The sequence below is a fragment of the Helianthus annuus genome, chromosome 1 (assembly GCF_002127325.2).
Source record: "Helianthus annuus cultivar XRQ/B chromosome 1, HanXRQr2.0-SUNRISE, whole genome shotgun sequence".
Lineage (NCBI taxonomy): Eukaryota > Viridiplantae > Streptophyta > Magnoliopsida > Asterales > Asteraceae > Helianthus > Helianthus annuus.
The window spans coordinates 79782961-79802844 of NC_035433.2; the positions used below are offsets into that span (position 1 = coordinate 79782961).

At 39.3% G+C, this 19884-nt stretch overlaps 1 protein-coding gene across 8 annotated transcripts; it reads left to right on the forward strand.

Moving 5' to 3' along the window:
* Positions 1-5073: 5073 nt before the first annotated feature.
* Positions 5074-10026, forward strand: LOC110869528. Of its 8 annotated transcripts, XR_004867087.1 has the most exons (11): positions 5077-5755; positions 5847-5910; positions 5984-6467; positions 6600-6691; positions 7778-7875; positions 8812-8850; positions 8931-8982; positions 9076-9133; positions 9220-9291; positions 9571-9701; positions 9776-10026. XR_004867087.1 is itself a non-coding variant. In XM_035977542.1 (10 exons), exons 4-9 carry the CDS (start codon positions 7847-7849, stop codon positions 9568-9570), a joined length of 336 nt encoding a protein of 111 aa, XP_035833435.1. In that variant the 5' UTR covers positions 5075-5570; positions 6392-6467; positions 6638-6691; positions 7778-7846; the 3' UTR covers positions 9571-9701; positions 9776-10026. The 8 variants fall into 8 exon arrangements, 2 of the variants coding, with proteins under 2 accessions (XP_035833435.1, XP_021974471.2); XR_002553053.2 differs by having other exon boundaries at positions 5074-5755; positions 7778-8850; positions 9611-9701; XR_004867090.1 differs by having other exon boundaries at positions 5074-5755; positions 6638-6691; positions 7778-8850.
* Positions 10027-19884: the final 9858 nt, after the last annotated feature.

A 19884-nucleotide genomic window follows, 5' to 3' on the forward strand; every position in this document is an offset into this window, starting at 1 on the left:
CCAAGACATCCAGCGTCTTGCTCATCGACTCACAGATCAGGCAGTAGAACAGAACAAGCTGCCCAAACGCGTCAGTGCTACCACTACTGCTGTCACTACTTCTGCTACTCCTGCTACACACAGCGACAACAAACAGAAATGGGATGGGGATTCCAGCAAGGGATCAGTTTCTGTTCAGTCCCAAACACAGCAGCGTAGAACCAACGACTACTAGAGTCCGAATCAGCAATCATCAGGTAGTCAGGGACAGGGTGGATATCGGGGAACTCACCCATGGTGTAGTAGGTGCAACAAACACCACAGTGGAAGATGTCGCAGGGAACGTTGTCAAAGATGCCTCAAGATGGGCCATGAGGCTAAGGATTGTAGAAGCTCACGGCCAGCTAATCAGAACCAGCAACTTCCACCACTAGCTCCTCAGAACCCACAGCAGCAGCAGCCACAGCGTGGAAACCGGGGATGTTTCCAGTGTGGGGCTGAAGGTCATTACAAACGCGATTGCCCTCAGTTGAACCAGCACCAGAACCGCAACAACAACGACCAGGGCAACGGGCACAACAACGGTGGGAACAACAACAATAATGGCAACGAAGCTAGGGGACGCGCTTTTGTGCTAGGTCGAGGTGACGCAGTGAACGATCCCAACGAAGTTATGGGTAAGTTTCTCCTCGACAATATTTATGTTACTGTTTTATTTGATTCGGGTGCGGATACAAGTTATATTTCTGTGAAAGCCAGTAAATTGTTAAAACGTACATCAACACCTCTAAACACCAAACACGTCGTAGAACTAGCTAACGGTAAGAATCTAGAAGCCACGCATATAGTCAGGGGTTGTAGTATTGTCTTAGCCGGTCAAACTTTCTCCATCGACCTCATTCCCATAGTCTTGGGAAGCTTCGATATCGTCATTGGGATGGATTGGTTATCCCAACATCAGGCAGAGATCTTATGCAGTGAGAAGATTATTCGCATTCCACGCCCTAGTTAGGAACCTCTCGATGTTCAAGGCGACAAAAGTGGTGCTGTGGTTGGCATCATCTCTTATTTAAAGGCGCATAAATGTTTACGAAAGGGGCACACTGCCATTATGGCACTCGTTACAGACGCATCAGCAAAGGAAAAGAAATTGGAGGATATTCCAGTTGTACGTGACTTTCCTCAGTTGTTTCCTGAAGATTTACCTGGTTTACCGCCTCACCGCCAAGTCGAATTTCAAATCGAGCTCGCTCCAGGAGCAGCACCTATAGCTCGCGCACCATATCGTTTAGCTCCAACCGAATTGGAAGAATTGTCAAAGCAACTACAAGAGCTCTTGGAAAAGGGCTTCATTCGTCCAAGCTCTTCGCCATGGGGAGCTCCAGTGTTATTCGTGAGAAAGAAAGACGGTACGTTCAGAATGTGCATCGACTACCGTGAACTGAACAAGGTGACGGTGAAGAACCGTTATCCTCTTCCACGCATAGACGACTTATTCGACCAGTTGCAAGGGTCGTGTTATTACTCCAAGATAGACTTGAGGTCTGGCTATCATCAGCTGAGAGTCCGGGATGAGGACGTCTCCAAAACCGCTTTCAGAACTCGTTACGGTCACTACGAGTTTCTTGTCATGCCGTTCGGGTTAACGAACGCACCTGCCGTATTTATGGACCTTATGAACAGGGTGTGCAAACCCTATCTTGACAAGTTCGTCATTGTTTTCATCGACGACATCCTGATCTACTCCAAGAGTCAGGAGTAACACGAGCAGCATCTACGCCTTATTCTGGAACTCCTACGGAAGGAACAGCTGTACGCTAAGTTTTCTAAATGCGACTTCTGGCTTCGTGAAGTCCACTTCTTAGGCCACGTAGTGAACAAGGATGGGATTCATGTCGATCCATCCAAGGTAGACTCGATCAGAAACTGGCCTGCACCACGTACGCCAACGGAAATACGCCAATTCTTGGGTTTGGCGGGTTACTACAGACGGTTTATTAAAGACTTTTCAAAGATTGCTCAGCCGCTTACACTACTGACACAGAAGGGTGTCACCTACCGTTGGGGCAACACTCGGGAAACTGCTTTTCAGCACCTAAAGGATAGACTTTGCAGTGCACCTATCCTCTCATTGCCAGAGGGCACGGACGATTTCGTAGTATATTGTGATGCATCCATCCAGGGTCTTGGTTGTGTATTGATGCAGCGGGATAAAGTTATTGCCTACGCTTCTCGTCAACTCAAGATTCATGAACGGAACTACACGACGCACGATTTAGAGCTGGGAGCTGTGGTTTTCGCGCTTAAGATATGGCGACACTACCTGTACGGTACCAGGTGCACGATTTACACCGATCACAGGAGTCTCGAGCATATCCTTAAGAAAAAGGATTTGAACATGCGTCAACGAAGATGGGTTGAACTTCTGAACGATTACGAATGCGCCATCAAGTACCATCCATGCAAAGCCAATGTTGTGGCTGACGCCCTCAGTCGGAAAGACACTTTACCTCGGCGCGTGCGAGCGCTCACTACGTGAAAAAGGGTCTACGGCCACACTTTTGGCAAAACTGCCCTGCCACACATTTGAAAAAATGTGTGGCTAAAGGTTATTCATAACATTTTAAAACACCTTTAGCCACACATTTTATTATTAATGTGACCATTTATACCAGTTCATTATCATTAGCCACACTTTTAGAAAAATAATGTGACATTTATTAGCCACAACTCGAAATGTGTGACCGAATGTTTTCTATAGCCACATATTTTTGTTTCGTGTGACAAAAAATTCATGTATTTGACACCTTTAGCCACACTTTAAGAAAAAAAATGTGACATATATTAGCCATAGTAGCAACGTGTGGCCAAATGTTATCTATGATCACAGTGTTTGTTTTCATGTGACCAATAACATATTTATATAAAACCTTTAGCCACACTTTTAAGAAAAACTGTGACATTTATTAGCCACACTAACAAAATGTGGCTAAATGTGATCTACAACCACAATATTTGTTTCATTTGACTAAAAATAGATATATTCGAAACCTTTAACCACATGTTAAGTAAAAACAACTACACTAGAAAAGTGTGGCCAAATGCGATCTATGACCACGTTATATGCTTAATAATGTGGCTGAAATCTGATGCATATGGCCACATATATTATTTTTTGTGACCAAAGTATAGACAATAGCCACACTTAAAATAACAAAATTTCATGTGGTGTTACATAAACGTTTGTCACATCATCGTCACTTTTTTATTTTGTGTGACGAAATGTTATAAAATATCATGGAAAAAAATGTGTGACCAAATGTTTAACTCACTACATTTTTAAAAATTTCCCCCAAATATTTCATCTCAAAAATTAATATCTCCCCCCTCCCCCCTCCCAAAAAAAAAAAAAAAAAAAAAAAAAATTCATCTTAAAACTTCCCCCTAAAAAATTTCATCCAAAAACTTAAACTTCCCTCCAAAATATTACATCCAAAAATCTAAACTTCCCTCCAAAATATTACATCCAAAACTTCCCTCTCAAATAAAATTCTCATTTAAAAATTATATTATTTAATATTACTAATCAAAAAAATCTTACTACATATTTAAAAATTCAAACTATTATTAAATATTGTATATATTAAACCATATTTGTTTTCCTCTAAATAATAACTTAATGTATTTATATTAATTACGTTTATATACATTTTTATTGTATGCATATTAGTACCAGTATCGAATTTTCCGTACCGAATTGTTTTTGGTACCCACTTTGTGGCATTTTTGGTACTCGTGGTTTGGTACAATACTCGTATTTTTTCCGAATTTACTTTCATATACCGGTATCGTACCGGTACTGTACAGTACCATACCAAACATTTTCGGCACCGGTACTAGTACCCATATTTGACGATTTTAGGTACTAGTATTTTCGGTACCGGTAGCGGCACCGAGCTCGTCCCTAATCATATATGTATTAATAGACGACATTGGGCCTTAATGGGTCACAAAAGCCAATAGTGGGCCTTAATGGATCACAATCGACAACAGTAGATCAAACATGTCTTAATAAACCATATTGGGTCTTAATGGAACACAATGAACAACGGTAGATCAAACATGTCTTAATAGACCATATAGAGCCTTAATAGATCACAATGGCGAATAGTGTATCAAATATGTGTTGATGTGGGCCTTAATGGATCATAATGGATAATAGTACATCAAACATGTCTTAATGGACAATCTTGGGCCTTAGGTGATCATAATGGCCCATAATGAATCATACATGTCTTAATAGACTATATTGGGCCTTAATGGAGCAAGATGGACAATATTGGATCATATATGTCTTAATGGGCCTTAATAGTAGTAGACCGTGCATCTCTTAATGGATCATATTGGGCCTCAGGTACGATGGACAACAGTAGATCATACATGTCTTAATGAACCTTATTGGGCCTCAGGTACGATGGACAATAATAGACAGTACATGTCTTAATGGACAATATTGAGCCAAAATGGATCACAATGGACAATAGTAGAGTATACATATCTTAATGGATCATATTGGGCCTTAATATATCACAATGAACCATTTTGGGTCCTAATGGACCACAATACACAATGGTGGATCATACATGTATTAATGGACCATATTAGGTTTTCATGGATCATAGTCGACAACGGTAGATAATACATGTTTTAATGGACTATATTGGCCTTAGTGGATCACATGGAAAATAGTAAATCGTACATGTTTTAATGGTCGTATTGGGTTTTAATGGATCACAATGGTTAATAGTAGATTATATATATAACATATAATTTATATATTAAATGCATAAAAATATATAATTTCAATTTATTTTTTTATAAATTCATATGTATTAATTTATATAAATATAAATATGTTAGTTTGTGTGAAAAAAAATAGTTTACTAGCATTAATTTATATGGATTAACTTAAACGTTCCAAAATTTACTTTTTATCAATTATATGTATTAAGTTACTTTTTATAGATTTCAACTTACTTTAAACCTTTCATTATTATAAATTTCAATTTACTTTAAACCTTTCAAAATTTTTAGATTTTTACCTCTAAAATTTTAGTTTCCCTCTCCATCTCCATTCTAAACCCTAACTCCCTCCTTCCCCAATTGCAAAACACTCCACCTTCTCAAAATTCTCTACCAGATTTGTTCAAATTTCCGATGATATGCCGGCTTCACAGCGGCTATTCAAATATAGTCGCACAACTCGAACATGTAAAGCTTCACCAGATCCGTGTATGAGATCAACAAAAAAGACCACTGGAACCCCTTTATTCTTTGACCACCGTTATACTACCCCCACCCCCGACTATATACTCCACCACCTCTATACTTAATAACCAAAGAATTCCCTAAAACCTCCATCACCCCTACAAAAACCCTCACGAGTGCAGGGGAGGTGGTTATTGACGGTGTGTAACAGTTGCGGGAAAGATGGAGGAAGCACCAGAGATTTGAGGAGGCGATTCCGATTCCAGGCGTTCCTTGTGACCTTTTTCCTACAGCTCGTGTAGCTTATTGCTGTTCATACTAAAGTTAGAATTCCAGCACTGATTTTGCTTGCTGATGATGGTTTTTAGGTAAAAGAGAAGATTAATTTTACACCTACTACAGATCAGAAAATTCAATATTCTATATACCCTTCACGTCCTTCTTCCGTTCCTCAAGCGTCTCAACGAGGACTACATAAAGGAGAAAACAACAGAGTCTGAGATTCAAGGTATTTATTATTCAGTTATCATTAGTACCCAATCTGAGTCATATATCCATGCTTTACGAGTAGCTTTTGCTAAACTTGTCTATTTGGATAGGATCTACTTTATCTGATGTACAGTTGAAGAAGGCAGCCTGTGGCTTGGACGAGCGCATGTGCTGGTACGCCATTTCAATCATTGTATGTACGTTCATCTTGTATTTTGTTTAATTATGATTTTGATTATGTGTGCAGTGACTGCTGTAAAACGTCGATTTTTGACTTGCATAGAACCTGCCCTGAATGCCATTACGACCTCTGTCTTCAGTATTGCGTGGAATTGCGTGATGGCAACCCGCAGATAAACAAACAAGGGGGTGATTGTATTGTTCAGAAGAAGAAAGCAGTACCAGAAGAAGTTATAAATCATGATTGGAAGTCTCTAGAAGACGGCAGAATTCCCTGTCCACCAGAAAGTATGGGTGGTTGTGGGCGTCGAATCTTACGGTTGGTGCATTTAAAGCCACTCAAATGGGTTCCAAATTTGTTGGAGAATACGTTAAAGCTCTTAAAGCATCACAAATTAGAGGAGGATATGAGAGAGATTCCTGTGGAATGGTGCACTTGTTCAGATTTTATAAATGGGTTCCGTTTATTTTCCAGGAACTCATTATCAAACTCTTCGTTTTGATGCAAGTTTATTGGACCAACTGAAGTTCTTTTTATTGATGTGACTCAGGTAACATCTGATTTCTAGAAGCGCCTTACTTATAGCATTTGATTTCATTAATATCTACTAAAATTAGGAGGTTGACAATGTCGAATGTGGTTTATTGATTATGTAATTCTTGATTGATTAACTATGTTTCAGGGGTTCCGTTTCCAACATCATTTCTGTTTGTTTCGCAGCACAAAAGTTTCACTAGATTTATCCGATTCTGTATGACGCAAGCTATAATTTAGGTAAGTGTTTTGAATTTGATGTAGATTTCAATCAAATGTAGTGACATTTATATAGTTCTTGGGGTGTCATACTATGTCAAATAATAATAATTCTTCTATTTATACTCACAATATCCATAGAGGCCAGATTAAAAACTAAAAACTGAACAAATTGGAACAAAAATGAACAAAATTAGTTCCAGTTAGGTTAAAAACCCAGCAGATTCCAACAGATTCTTGATTTTTTGTAATTTTTTTCCGATATATGACCGAGCTGCTAATATTCTGTTATAAAAGAGTTAATGATATTCTGGTATGTTAAATTTAAAGTACCTTTTAGTTAAGAAAACAAATAAATCATGTGGGTCCGAAATCAATAGATTATACAGGTGAATTGTAAGTTGATAACTTTAAATTGTAATATTAGTAAAAAATCTATTACCGGTCTGATTATGTGAAGGAACGCTTAAGACTTGCAAATCTATTGTTGTTTTGTGGACCAAGGTTTTTATATAGTTCAGAAAAGTTGGTTGATATGCTGGGGGTGCTAAACGGGTCGTGTTAGTGGGTTGGCGGGTTCAACTCAACCCGAACCCGAAAATTTTACACAAACCCGAACCCGACTCGAACCCGAAAATCGTATCATACATAAGAACCCGAACACAACCAAGTAGGGGACTAAATGCGTTAAAAATTGCTAGCCACAGGGACCATCCATGTACTTTTGCAAAAAGCTAGGGACTAAATTTATTACAAAGGGCAAATAACAGGGATCATCGGTGTACTTTTGGAAGGCTAGGGACCAAATCCAAAATTTTGGTAAACCACAGGGACCATTTGTGGACTTTACTCTTAAATTTATTTGATGCGCCAGCCTATTCTGAGTGCACACAACCTCTTAAACCATTACTTAAGATTTATATTATTCATATAATAATGTTTTTGTAATCATAATTAGTACATCACGTGTTTATAATCTTTTTCGTTTTGACATGCACTAGAAAAGACCCGTTTTAATCCGCCATTACCAGAACACAAGTTAGCCATTTCGGCTATCAGTCTACACTTGATATTGCATCTGTTTACTAACATGGAAGTGCTCTACAGGAAGATAGTTTGTGGATAAGAAAGAACATAGCAAAATTTTCTCAGGCGTGGAACGAATTCATATTTTCAATGCGAATGGAAGATTTGATCAGCGACAGGTTGAAATTGCTTAATATTTTGTTGGTAATAATATCGAACGTAAACGTCATAACAAGGTATGGTATGAGATGAACCCATTTTGACCCGTTTGATACCTAACCCGTTTGAAAAACTGGTTTCAAGCCGACTCGACCCAATGGTTCGGATACCAATTTATTATCTCGATCTTTGAAACCGGTTAAACACTGGTTCGTTTGTAAAAAAACGGTTTAAACCAAAAAAAATACGTTGTTTTACTGTTTTTAATCCCAAACTGGCTGTTACCAGTTCAGGTTCACATCTCCTTAAACCAGTTTACAGTCCGAACCGGTTTTTTTGCCCAAAAAAAACAGCTCGGTTAAAAAACCGGACCGGTTTTCTAAAAAAAGCGATTTGTCCACCCCTGATTGGGCCGGGATTGGGCAACAGGTGAAAAAACGGGTTCAGGTCAAGACGGGTATTTTTAGTGTGTGTTGAAATGGACCGATCGGATATGGCAGCTGGAAATACTTTTTCTTTTTTATTTTTGTAAACAATCAGTGTTTTATGAATTTAAAAGCTAGATTTTGTATTTGTTGACCACAAATACACTTTGTGCAACTTCGAACGCGTTTATTTTTTTATCTCAAATTCAGCGTTTTTTGTTTCTTCAAAATATTACCAATGTACATCCAGTCCTGTCCCCTTTTGGTCAGTTTTTTGTACATCCTAGGCATTAATACATGGGTTTTTTTTTGTCATGTGTGGGTCACTATGTAGATTTTTGGTTTAATTCGGGTCATTATCAACTGTAAAAAAATTGTTCCGTTTGTAATATCATTAGATACGTGTTTGACCCATTAAAGATCAAACCTAACTCGTATTAACCAATTCATAAGTAAAGAGTCGTCATTGTTCTCTACTTTTGCAAGATTATATAGTTCAATTTGATTTATTGATTAATTTATGTTTTGTAGGTACAACTTTGATCCGGTGATGAGAAGCCGTCTATGGTGGTATGATATAGTTTTTTGGTTCCTATTAAAAATTTTACAAAACTTCACTGTTACCAATGGGTAACAATGATATATTATAGGTACAACTTTGATCCGGTGATGAGAAGCCGTCTTGGTTGGTGCATTGAATGGGTAAAAACAATATACTGTTGCCAGTAGTTTCTTTCATTACATGATATGTTATATACTTAAATCCTTCCTATTAATGGATCTTCAATCTTGCAGCTTCAAGCAAACTTTCTTGTGCTTGATGATATCATGAATGAGTCTCATACACACACAGGTATTTAGTATCACCTACTGAAATTGGTTGTTGACTTCATGATGTCTTTTTAATAATGTAGAATACTTCCCTTTTTATATGTGCAGAGAACTTCATGACAGGATATCAGTTGGTTTTTTATAGGGAAAATCTTACACTCGGATGCTCACACTCAAGATGTGAGTATATCAACCATTTCTTTTTACAGACAGTTAATGTCAATTGTCAACCACCTTTTGTCATATTTATTAGCTTTGGTGGGTATAGCGGTCTATTTCAAACTTTTTTTAAGACCATTATGCACTTGAGGATATGTACAAATCCCTAATATCGTTAATGTTAATAAGGTTGTAAATAAACCTACTTTTAATGTTTTGATGAAAATTTGTTATGGTTTAATAAATCTAACTCCTTATATTGAAATTGTAGATTTTCTTTGCATGTTTGTGACCTTATAGGTTCTTCGTCTATTTATTAATGAATGGAATAAAATGTTAGAAACCGGAATGGGTTGTGGTTCGTAATAGACGTCATAAATGAATCTGATATCAGTCGGGACACCCGCCGCAACGCGCGGGCATTCCAACTAGTAAGTATATGAAATCTGATTGTTTTGTGTGTGTGTGTGTGTTTACCGCTTACATTTTCTAATCCTTGATTTAGAGGAAAGACAGAAGATATACACAACAGGAGGAGTGTGTGCAAATCAGATGATGAGCCAGGAGTGTCTAGGATTCGAGCTTCAATCGACGAGACACCAGAAGGTCTAGGACTCGTGCTTTCAAGAGCTTTCCGTGACTTTTTTGTCAAAGTGCTGCTAAGATTGATGCAAGTTTATGTATTTAGTATTCAAATTGGCAACTTATGTATGGATTTTGGTTTACTATTGTTAATATTATTAACTTTGTTTTTTAGTTTTGTTCATCTTTGTTATTGTTTTAATTCTACGAAAAAATTGAAAATAAAATTGCTAATTACACGAAAATGGCCACATAGCCACAACAATATATGTGACTATAAAATAGAAACGACCACACTTACAGTAAATTCGTGTGACTGTTGATACCATTTTGTCACACTTAAGGGGCTATTTTCTTAATTACAACAACCTTTTTGTCACATTTTTTTAAAATTCATGTGGCTAAAACAAACTTTTTAGTGACTATATAATAGGAACAGACACACTTATGGTATACTCATGTGACTATACAATAGAAACGGCCACACTTAAAATAAATTCATGTGGTCATCGATACCATTTAGTCACACTTAATGGACCATTTTGTTAATTACAACAGCCTTTTTGCCACCGTTGCTTAAAATTTATGTGGCTAAAACAAACTTTTTAGTGACTATATAATAGATACGGCCACACTTACGGTGAATTCATGTGGCTATATAATACAGATGGCCACACTTACAATAAAGTCATGTAACCATTGATACCATTTAGCCACACTTAATGGATCATTTTCTTGATTACAACAACCTTTTTTGTCACAATTTTTTAAAATTAATGTGGCTAAAACAAACTTATTGGTGACTGTATAATAGAAATGGCCACACTTATAGTAAATTCATGTGGTTATTGCTACCCGATTAGCCACAATTATTTGACAAAATGATTGATTTCAACAAGACCTTTTAGCCACAGTTTAAGTTGCTATGGCCACACATAAGTGAATGTGGCCGTATGATGCCTACGATGACTCGACCTTTGGTCACACTTGAGCTGGAAAAAAAAGTGTGGCGAAAGGCGTATGGTCACACTTTTTTTATGTGGCCATAAGCCATTTTTGACGTAGTGGCTACAACTTACGATTCAGTCTAGCCTTCCAGCACAGATACGAAATGCTCAGGTAGAAGCATTGAAACCCGAAAATGTCAAAGCTGAAGCCCTACGCGGCTCACGACAGCGATTAGAACAGAAGGCAGACGGCGCATACTATGTAACGGGGCGTATTTGGGTCCCACTTTATGGCGGTCTACGAGAGCTTGTGATGGACGAAGCACACAAGTCTCGCTACTCGGTACATCCAGGGTCGGACAAGATGTACCACGACATCAGAACTACTTATTGGTGGCCTAGCATGAAGGCCCACATCGCTACCTATGTCAGCAAATGCTTGACCTGTGCGAGAGTCAAGGTTGAATACCAGAAACCAGCGGGTCTACTCCAGCAACCCACGATACCGCAATGGAAATGGGAAGAAATTTCCATGGATTTTGTTACAGGCTTACCCAGATCCCAGCGTGGGAATGATACCATATGGGTGATCGTGGATCGACTCACCAAGTCTGCACACTTCCTAGCTATAAAGGAAACGGATAAGTTCTCCACTCTCGCAGACATCTATCTTAAAGAAGTTGTTTCGAGGCACTGGGTGCCCATTTCCATCATTTCGGATCGGGATGCACGCTTCACGTCAGAACTATGGCAAGCGATGCACAAATCTTTCGGCTCACGGTTAGACATGAGCACAGCATATCATCCTCAGACGGATGGGCAGTCTGAGCAAACGATCCAAACTCTTGAAGACATGCTTAGGGCATGCGTTATTGATTTTGGCAACGGCTGGGAAAAACATCTCCCTTTGGTGGAGTTCTCATATAATAACAGTTATCACACCAACATACAAGCCGCTCCATTCGAGGCATTGTACGGACGTAAATGCCGGTCACCTCTCTGTTGGGCAGAGGTGGGGGATAGTCAGATTACGGGTCCAGAGATTGTAGTGGACGCCACAGAAAAGATTGCACAGATACGACAACGCATGGCGGCAGCACGCGACCATCAGAAAGCCTACGCGGACAAGCGTAGAAAACCGTTGGAATTTCAGGTCGGGGACCGGGTTTTATTAAAAGTCTCACCCTGGAAGGGTGTGCTTCGTTTTGGCAAACGGGGCAAACTAAATCCGCGGTATGTCGGACCGTTCGAGATCATTGAGAAAATAGGCAAAGTGGCCTACAAGCTAAACCTACCAGCTGAACTCGGGACAGTTCACAATGTATTTCACGTGTCGAATCTGAAGAAGTGCCTGTCAGACGAGACCCTCATAGTTCCTTTTAAGGAACTCACTATCGACGAGCGGTTACAGTTCGTCGAGGAGCCAGTTGAAATTACGGACCGGGATGTGAAGGTCCTCAAACACAAGAGAATCCCTCGTATCCGAGTTCGTTGGAACTCCAAACGTGGCCCAAAGTACACCTGGGAACGCAAAGACAGGATGACAGAAAAGTACCCCCAGTTATTCGGAACCAATGCAACCACTACTGAGGCTGAAGCTACTACTTCGGAATTTCGGGCAGATCAACGGGGGGAGGATGTGACACCCCAGGAAAACCAGTGAACGATACAACTTACCTAGCTCCCTCAGTGAGTGCGTACCAAATTTCGGGACGAAATTTCTTTTTAGTTGGGGATAATGTGACAACTCGTACTTTAGACCTATCTTGTAACGTTACGTGAGCTACTCTAATTGAATAAATGCATGTTTATGTGATATGTGTGTATTAAATGTTAGTATAGTGAACGAGCCCAAACCGCACACCATAACCCGATCGCACAAGGCTCAACCGGTCACACAAGCCTATTTGGGCCACACCTTGTAATCGGACACCATAGGGCAGCCGAGTTGGGCTCGGCCCACTCCCCTTATACGCAAACAAACACTCTCTAGGGACTTGTTTTCTCATTTGTTGCAAAACATAACACACACAAGATACACCAAACCCTAGAAGCTCTTTCCCTCTCTCTCGTTTCTCTTGGAACCCGACGGCAACAACTCTTGGTGATCGAAGATTTTTGCTTTTCATTCGGATCAAACCTTGTTCATTCTCTAATCGGTTAGTGTTTGTATGATTGATGATATTATGATCTTGTATGATAAACTAGGGTTCTTGATAGCATGTGGATTATGATGATATTCTCATGATTTGGATTGCATGATAATAACCTAAAAACCGATTAGATAGGATAGACTATCATGACTAGTTGTTGCTATGCTTTGTTTCGAATTGATTACTGGGATGATTAAGGTTGAACGAATCTAATCGGTCTAGCATAAGTGTTAATCGGATGAATGCTAATAATACGTGTGCATGCTATATGTGTTAGTATTATGATTATTGTCCTTGTTCATATTGAATCGGATTAGGGTTCATACGAATTAGTGATATAATTGCTTGTTGATCGAGAATTAACATGTTAAGAAACTGATTTCCTGTTGATTGATCTGTTTTCGAAACTGCCTAACTTGTTAGCCGAAATTACGGAATGATTGTTGCTAAGAATTATGGAAAGTTGTTACAATCTGCTTGTCTCGACCAAGGTTGCGAGTCGAGAACTCATAGTCTCGACTCAAGACCATGACACTCGCACACAGCAGCACCAGCCGAGACCGAGATTGCGGGTCCGGATTTCGACTCGAGACCGTGTGATCTCGACCGGACCATGACAACTCGAGACCAGCTTACTTGCGACTCGAGAACACCCCTGTTGCAACTCGAGATCTCGACACCAGCATAACTCGAGACCGATAGTCTCGACTCGAGACCGACAATACTTGTTATTGGACCTGCACTGTTACAGCCCAACTGTTTGGGCCGAATACTAGAATTGTTATCTGTTTTCTATTGGACTGCTGATACGTATGTGAATTGCCATGATTGCTTTTGTGTACAATACGTGTAGAACATACGTGCTATATACGAACCTGACTTGTATAATAACCATGATAGGACGTGGTTGACCACTTACTAGCTTACCTGTACTTTCTGTTTATCTGCCGAGCAACCCAAGGTGAGTTCACACAAGCCAAGGCACGGGGTTCCCAGGGTGGGAATGGGGATTTAATGATTGACTGTACATACATAGATGATAAAACCTACTGCTAGACTAGTAACACTTATTGAACGATCTTCGCACACCTGCCAAGGGTTGGCCGCGATATTATGACTGACTTCGCACTCCTGCTTTGGAAGGCCGCGAACTGTAATCTGCTAATATCCTCGCACACCTGCCTGGTAGGCCGCGATACAAACAAACCTAGTCTAGAATACTCGGGAGGAACATCCCCTAATATCTTCGCACACCTGCCTGGGAGGCCGCGATACGAACTAAACGATACACGACTTAACAAACGAACAAAACGCTACTCACACTATACTATTACTGAACTGTTAACTGTGAACTCGCTCAACTAGTTGTTGACTATCTGCTGCATGCCTTGCAGGACCTTAGGTACATTATGGAGCTTGCACAGGGAGGAGCAGGTCGTTGTGGGATACGGATCGTGAACGATATTTGAACTTATAACTTATTTTGGGTTTTCATTTTTATGCTTCCGCTACTTAAACAAAGTTTGGTTTTGAACATCAATCATGTCGTGATGAATTGCTTTATCTACATTTATTATTAAATGCTATGTTCGATATGATTGGTGGCTTGATCCTGGTCATGTCACGCCTCCAAGCGGTGGTACTCCGCGTGTGGCATTTTGGGGGTGTGACAATACACATCAAGAGTTGAACAATGTTTAAACAAGAAAAAGAGTTACAATTCTGGTTCTGGTTTTCAAAAGAAACCAAACCATAATCGTAGCTACAAAAAGAAAGGTTTAGGTTTTATTCCACCACAAAATGATAAAAATGAGAAAAATTCTAAAACAAAAACAAAATTTGTTTCAGGTGGAAGTGCTGAGGATGAACAGAAGATACCATTCTGGAAACAATCGAACCAAGAGTTTCTTGCTGAGAAGAGAATGAATGGAACTGGAGTGTTTCATCCAAGAGAGACTCTAACATGTTACAAATGCAATGAAGTTGGTCACACTGCATGGAACTGTCCGAAAAATGCCAAGATAAAATAGGGAGTTTCTGACAAATTGAAAGAAAAAGTTGTTGATGTTGAACCACCAACTGAAAAATTTAAAACTTTTGAAAACTCAACTTATGAGGTTGGTGAGTGTTCTAAAAAGAATGATTATAAAAAGAAAGCAAAGGACAACCAAGTATGGGTTGTTAAGAAGTCTGTTGAGAAAGTCGGCGATGAATCTGGTTCCACAAAGCCAGATGAGCCACAGGTTGAGGTAAAAGATTCAGTGAATGATGATGATTTTCCATCACTGAAGTTTGAAGAAGTTAAGCAAAAAGTTGGTAAAGTTGAGATCTCAGATCAGTTTTATTCTGAGAAAACCGAGTTTGATGTCGAGAAAACATTCAATGGGAATGTTAAGAAAATTTTTGGGAAAATGCTTAATGGGAAAGCAAAAGGGGTTAAAGAATTTTATGCAACTAAAAAGGCAACTTACAACCCTACTGAGCAAGAATTGAAAACACTTAAGTCTGAAAAGACTTGGGTGGAAATTCTTTTCCCGTAAACATCTGACTATGCCGGAGATTCCAAGTTTGTAATTGTGGATCAGGAATCGACATCATTCTAGTTTTTGAATAGATTGTTTGAAAGAAGTTTGAATGAGTTTAAATTTTACAGGTTAAAGGACTACGCTGGAGCTTCCAGGTTGGTAAGTGAGAAGCAGGAATCGGCATCTTTGATTGGTAAATGATCGTGTGTAGATGTTTGTTTCCTACACATGGTATAGGTGTTTGTGTTTTACAATTGGTACAAAGGATTCATCAAGGTCATTGAGTTGAACTTGATGTAATCTTTATTAAGTGTTTGATGAACAATATGATGAACCATACCCCTAACTTACAAGTGAACCTACAAGTGGTTATAACAAACTTATTTTCCGGAAAAATCATTTTGATTAAAACAAACTTAAGTGTTTTGAAATCTAAATGAGAAAATAGTTTGTTGAAAGGGGGAGTTCTGATTGTTTATGCCTTTGTGGATGGCGATTTGATGCAATTCGATATCGGTTGTCACTTTATTTGTACAGTTTGTGTTGAATTTTCTTTAATTGGGTCAAGAGCTTAGATAGTTTTCAAATTTCCTTTGAAATGTGTTTGCATTTTAGGGGGAGTAGAAAATTTCAGAAAATCCAAAAACATTAGAAAATTTGAAAAAGACAAAAACATGATAAAATTTAAAATGAGTTTTCTTGTAGAAAAGAGGAAATGATAGTACATCAGTGGACTGTCACAACATGCTAAAGAAATGGAAAGTTTAAATGTGATAAACAATTTCACTGTGGATAGGCCAGTATGTTTTTGCACATTTAGTAGATTGTGACGAGATATAAATCTAAAAATTCAAACTTGCTTATTCTGTGGGTAACAACTTCTTGGATATATAGGTAACCCCTGAAATCTTGTTTGAAAGGTCCCTTATTCTGAGATACTAGGTCTTTATACTCAGTGATATCTGGGGTATTATCCCGGGACTTCTGCTGTATGGAAATACTAACCTAGTCTCCGTATAATACTTTCCGCAAATGCTTGAAAAAGTGCAGCCCTCAGCAAGTTGATGAAACAATAAAATTGATAGTCATTGCTATTGAAACAAAAGATCCTCTAAAGGGGACACACCAAAAGTCGAAGCCGTCATCTCTCTGCGTATACGAAAGCATCGACCTAAGCTCTCACGGCCCTCGCATCTAACCCCATACAAATATCATCTGTGGTATACTCACCTGTAAGACTGAATATTGAGATCTGGATACGGGAGTATATTCAAGTAGTGGGACACACAGATAAGTTTAAGTCATTAAAACATTAATATCGTATCTCGAAACAGTTGAACTGTGAAAATTTAAAGTGGACCATTATACTGACAATCTAGGTGAATTGGTTAGAGCTTAAAATGTAATCAAGCTTAACAGTGTTAGTGACTCGTCTCATAAACTGATATGATCCTCTTACACAAACTCACAAAAAAATATTGTCTGTAAATATTTCTTTACTGCATTTCTTTACATTTCAAAATCCAAAAAGATTTTCAGTGTGTTTTAGCATAAATTTTTGAAAATTTCAAAAAGATTTTCGACAACTGATGTTGGAAAGCTGATTTTCAAAGTCTCAAGTGCTAAACATGATGACATTGTTGTGAGGGGGAATGTGTCTTGAACATCAAATGTGTTTTTAAATCAACAAGTGGTTCATCAAAGAGGATAGTTTCTTTTGAGGGAGAATCAATGTTAGTGCATATATTCTAAATTGTTAAATGTGTAAAACTTACTTTAAGGTAGAGTCTATGCAGGGTAAATATGAGTTGGGTTATCAATCCTGAGCAGAACTAGAGCCAAGTTTCGATCTGGGAACAATCTTCTGAAGAGCCAGGTCATTCGATTCTGAGAAGCTTTTGAGAGCCAGATTCAAATACCTGAGGACTCTGTGGATAGAGCATGTGCCTGGTTTCGATTATGTGGAGAAAGCTTGAGCCAGGATAACGATCATGCACCTGTGAAAGCCAGACATCGATCCAGAAGCAGATGATGCTGAAGAACTAGAGGAATGCCAGCATATCGCAAGGGGGAGTATGAAGACAATCTGAAGATAAGAAGAAAGAGTGAAGCCCAAAGACTGATCAAGGCTGAAGTTTGAGAAGACTCGACACTTACGACTCGTCAACATCCGAGGGGGAGTCTGTTAGTGCATACATCTGTCGACTTCGTCTTGTATCGAGTCTTAGATTACATTGTTTAGATCAGGGCACGTTTTACGAGAAAACAACATGTTTAGAGGGTTTAAAAGGCTGATTTCGCTCCTAGGGCTGATTCCGCCCGAAATGTCATGTTGACACTTTCGAGCGGAATCACATCTTTCTAATTCCGCCCGAAATGTGATCGTGTTGTTACGAGCGGAATCAAGTGCCTATAAATAGGACACTTGGAGCGAAATCAGGTAATCAAGTCCTTGTATTCCATACCGAAGTGCTGCTGGTGTGAGGTTTGATTGTAAACAATGTCAGATCAATACAATCAGTGTTTAAAGTGAAGGTTTAACTGTTTCTATCTTTGTTTCTTGTTTTCCGCACCTGAAACGAAGTAAAACTCCTCTGAACGACTCATTTGGGTCAGTCGTATGATCCTACAGACTGCAACATATATTTCCTTCCTCCTGAAAATAAATAAGGAATGGTTCGCCTTTGACTGTCTAAAACCGGCTTCGACAAGAGCTGTGGTAAACTTATGATACCGATTTTTTCGACGCCTGTTTGAGCCCATAAAGAGACTTTCTTAGACGACAGACTTTGTTCTCCTTTCCTTTATTAAAACCGTGAGGTATCTTCATGTACACCTCCTCATTCAAATCACCATGCAGGAATGCATTATTCACGTCCAATTGATGAACAATCTAGTTTCGTTTGACTGCGACTGCCAAAATGGTTCGAACGGTAACCAACTTGGCAACCGGAGCAAACGTGTCATGAAAATCGATCCCTTCCATTTGTGTGAAACCTTTAGCAACCAAGCGGGCTTTGTATCTTTCAATGTCTCCATTGGGCTTGTACTTAACCTTGTAAACCCACTTGGAATCGATGGCCCTCTTACCGTTCGGCAAGTCTTCAAGAGTCCACGTTTCGTTCATTTCAAGAGCCTCTATTTCTCGTTTCATAGCTACCCTCCGGTTTTCATTCTGCACAGCTTGTTTAAAGGTTTTTGGCTCATCGGTTTTATCAATGGCCGACAAGAAGGCCTTGTGAGAATGTGAAAAATTATTATAGCAAACATAGTTGGACATGGAATGTACCGTAGAGGAGCGTTGATCAGAAACAGGTGCGGCATGCTCGAGGGATGGTGGTAGTGAGACATCATACCCATCTAGTCGTTTTGATCTAACACGATCCCTTCTTTCTCTCGGTTGTCGTACAAGAGGTTCGATATTGTTGGGTTGCTGGGCCTCGGCATCGATATCGTTAGGTTGCTGGGCCTCGGCCTCCATGTCAGGAGGGTTCGGTTGCTGGGCCTCATTATTTTCGGGATTAATGGGTCCGATTGGATCCATGTCATTCTCAACCACATTTTGCTCAGTCACTTGTGGCTCATCATTGCTCTCATTTTCGTTGTCTGCAGCGGAAGTTGGTGTTTGATTAATATTGCATTCTTCATTGTGGTCTCCATAGTACCAAGGTGGAAACCCGAAAACACCATCGTCTTTTGACACGTGGTCTTGTTGGTCACCTTTGTAACGAAAGATGTTCTCAACAAACTTGAAATCTCTTGAAACAATGATTTTACCCCTTTGTACATCAAATATTTTGTATCCTTTTGTTCCGTCCGGATAACCGAGAAATACCCCTGGCTTCCCCCTTTCTTCGAGCTTGTCACCATTCGTGCCGGTATTTCTATAGTAGGTGAGACACCCAAACACCCTTAAAAGATCAAAATTCAGCTTTTCGTTGTGGATCATTTCATATGGCATCTTGTTGCCTATGACTTTGGAGGGAAGACGACTGATAATGTGAGCAGCGGTTAAGACGCACTCCCCCCAAAATCTCTTTGGTAGGTTAGCCTTAAATCTGATAGAACATGCTGTTTCAAGAAGATGGCGGTGCTTTCTCTCCACAACACCATTTTGTTGAGGCGTGTGTGGACATGTGGTTTCAAGGATGATGCCATTTTCGGCATAAAACTTGTTCATGCGATTAGTGGTAAACTCTCTTCCATTGTCACACCGAATACGTTTGACTAGCCTTGAAAATTGGGTTTTGATGTATTGATAAAAGTAAATAATAAAATCACTTGCTTCATTTTTATGTTTCAACAAGAATACCCAAACACCCCTGCTATAATCATCGACAATGGTGAGAAAGTATCTTGCTTGAGTGAGTGAAGGCGTTCTATACTTCCCCCATATGTCACAATGCA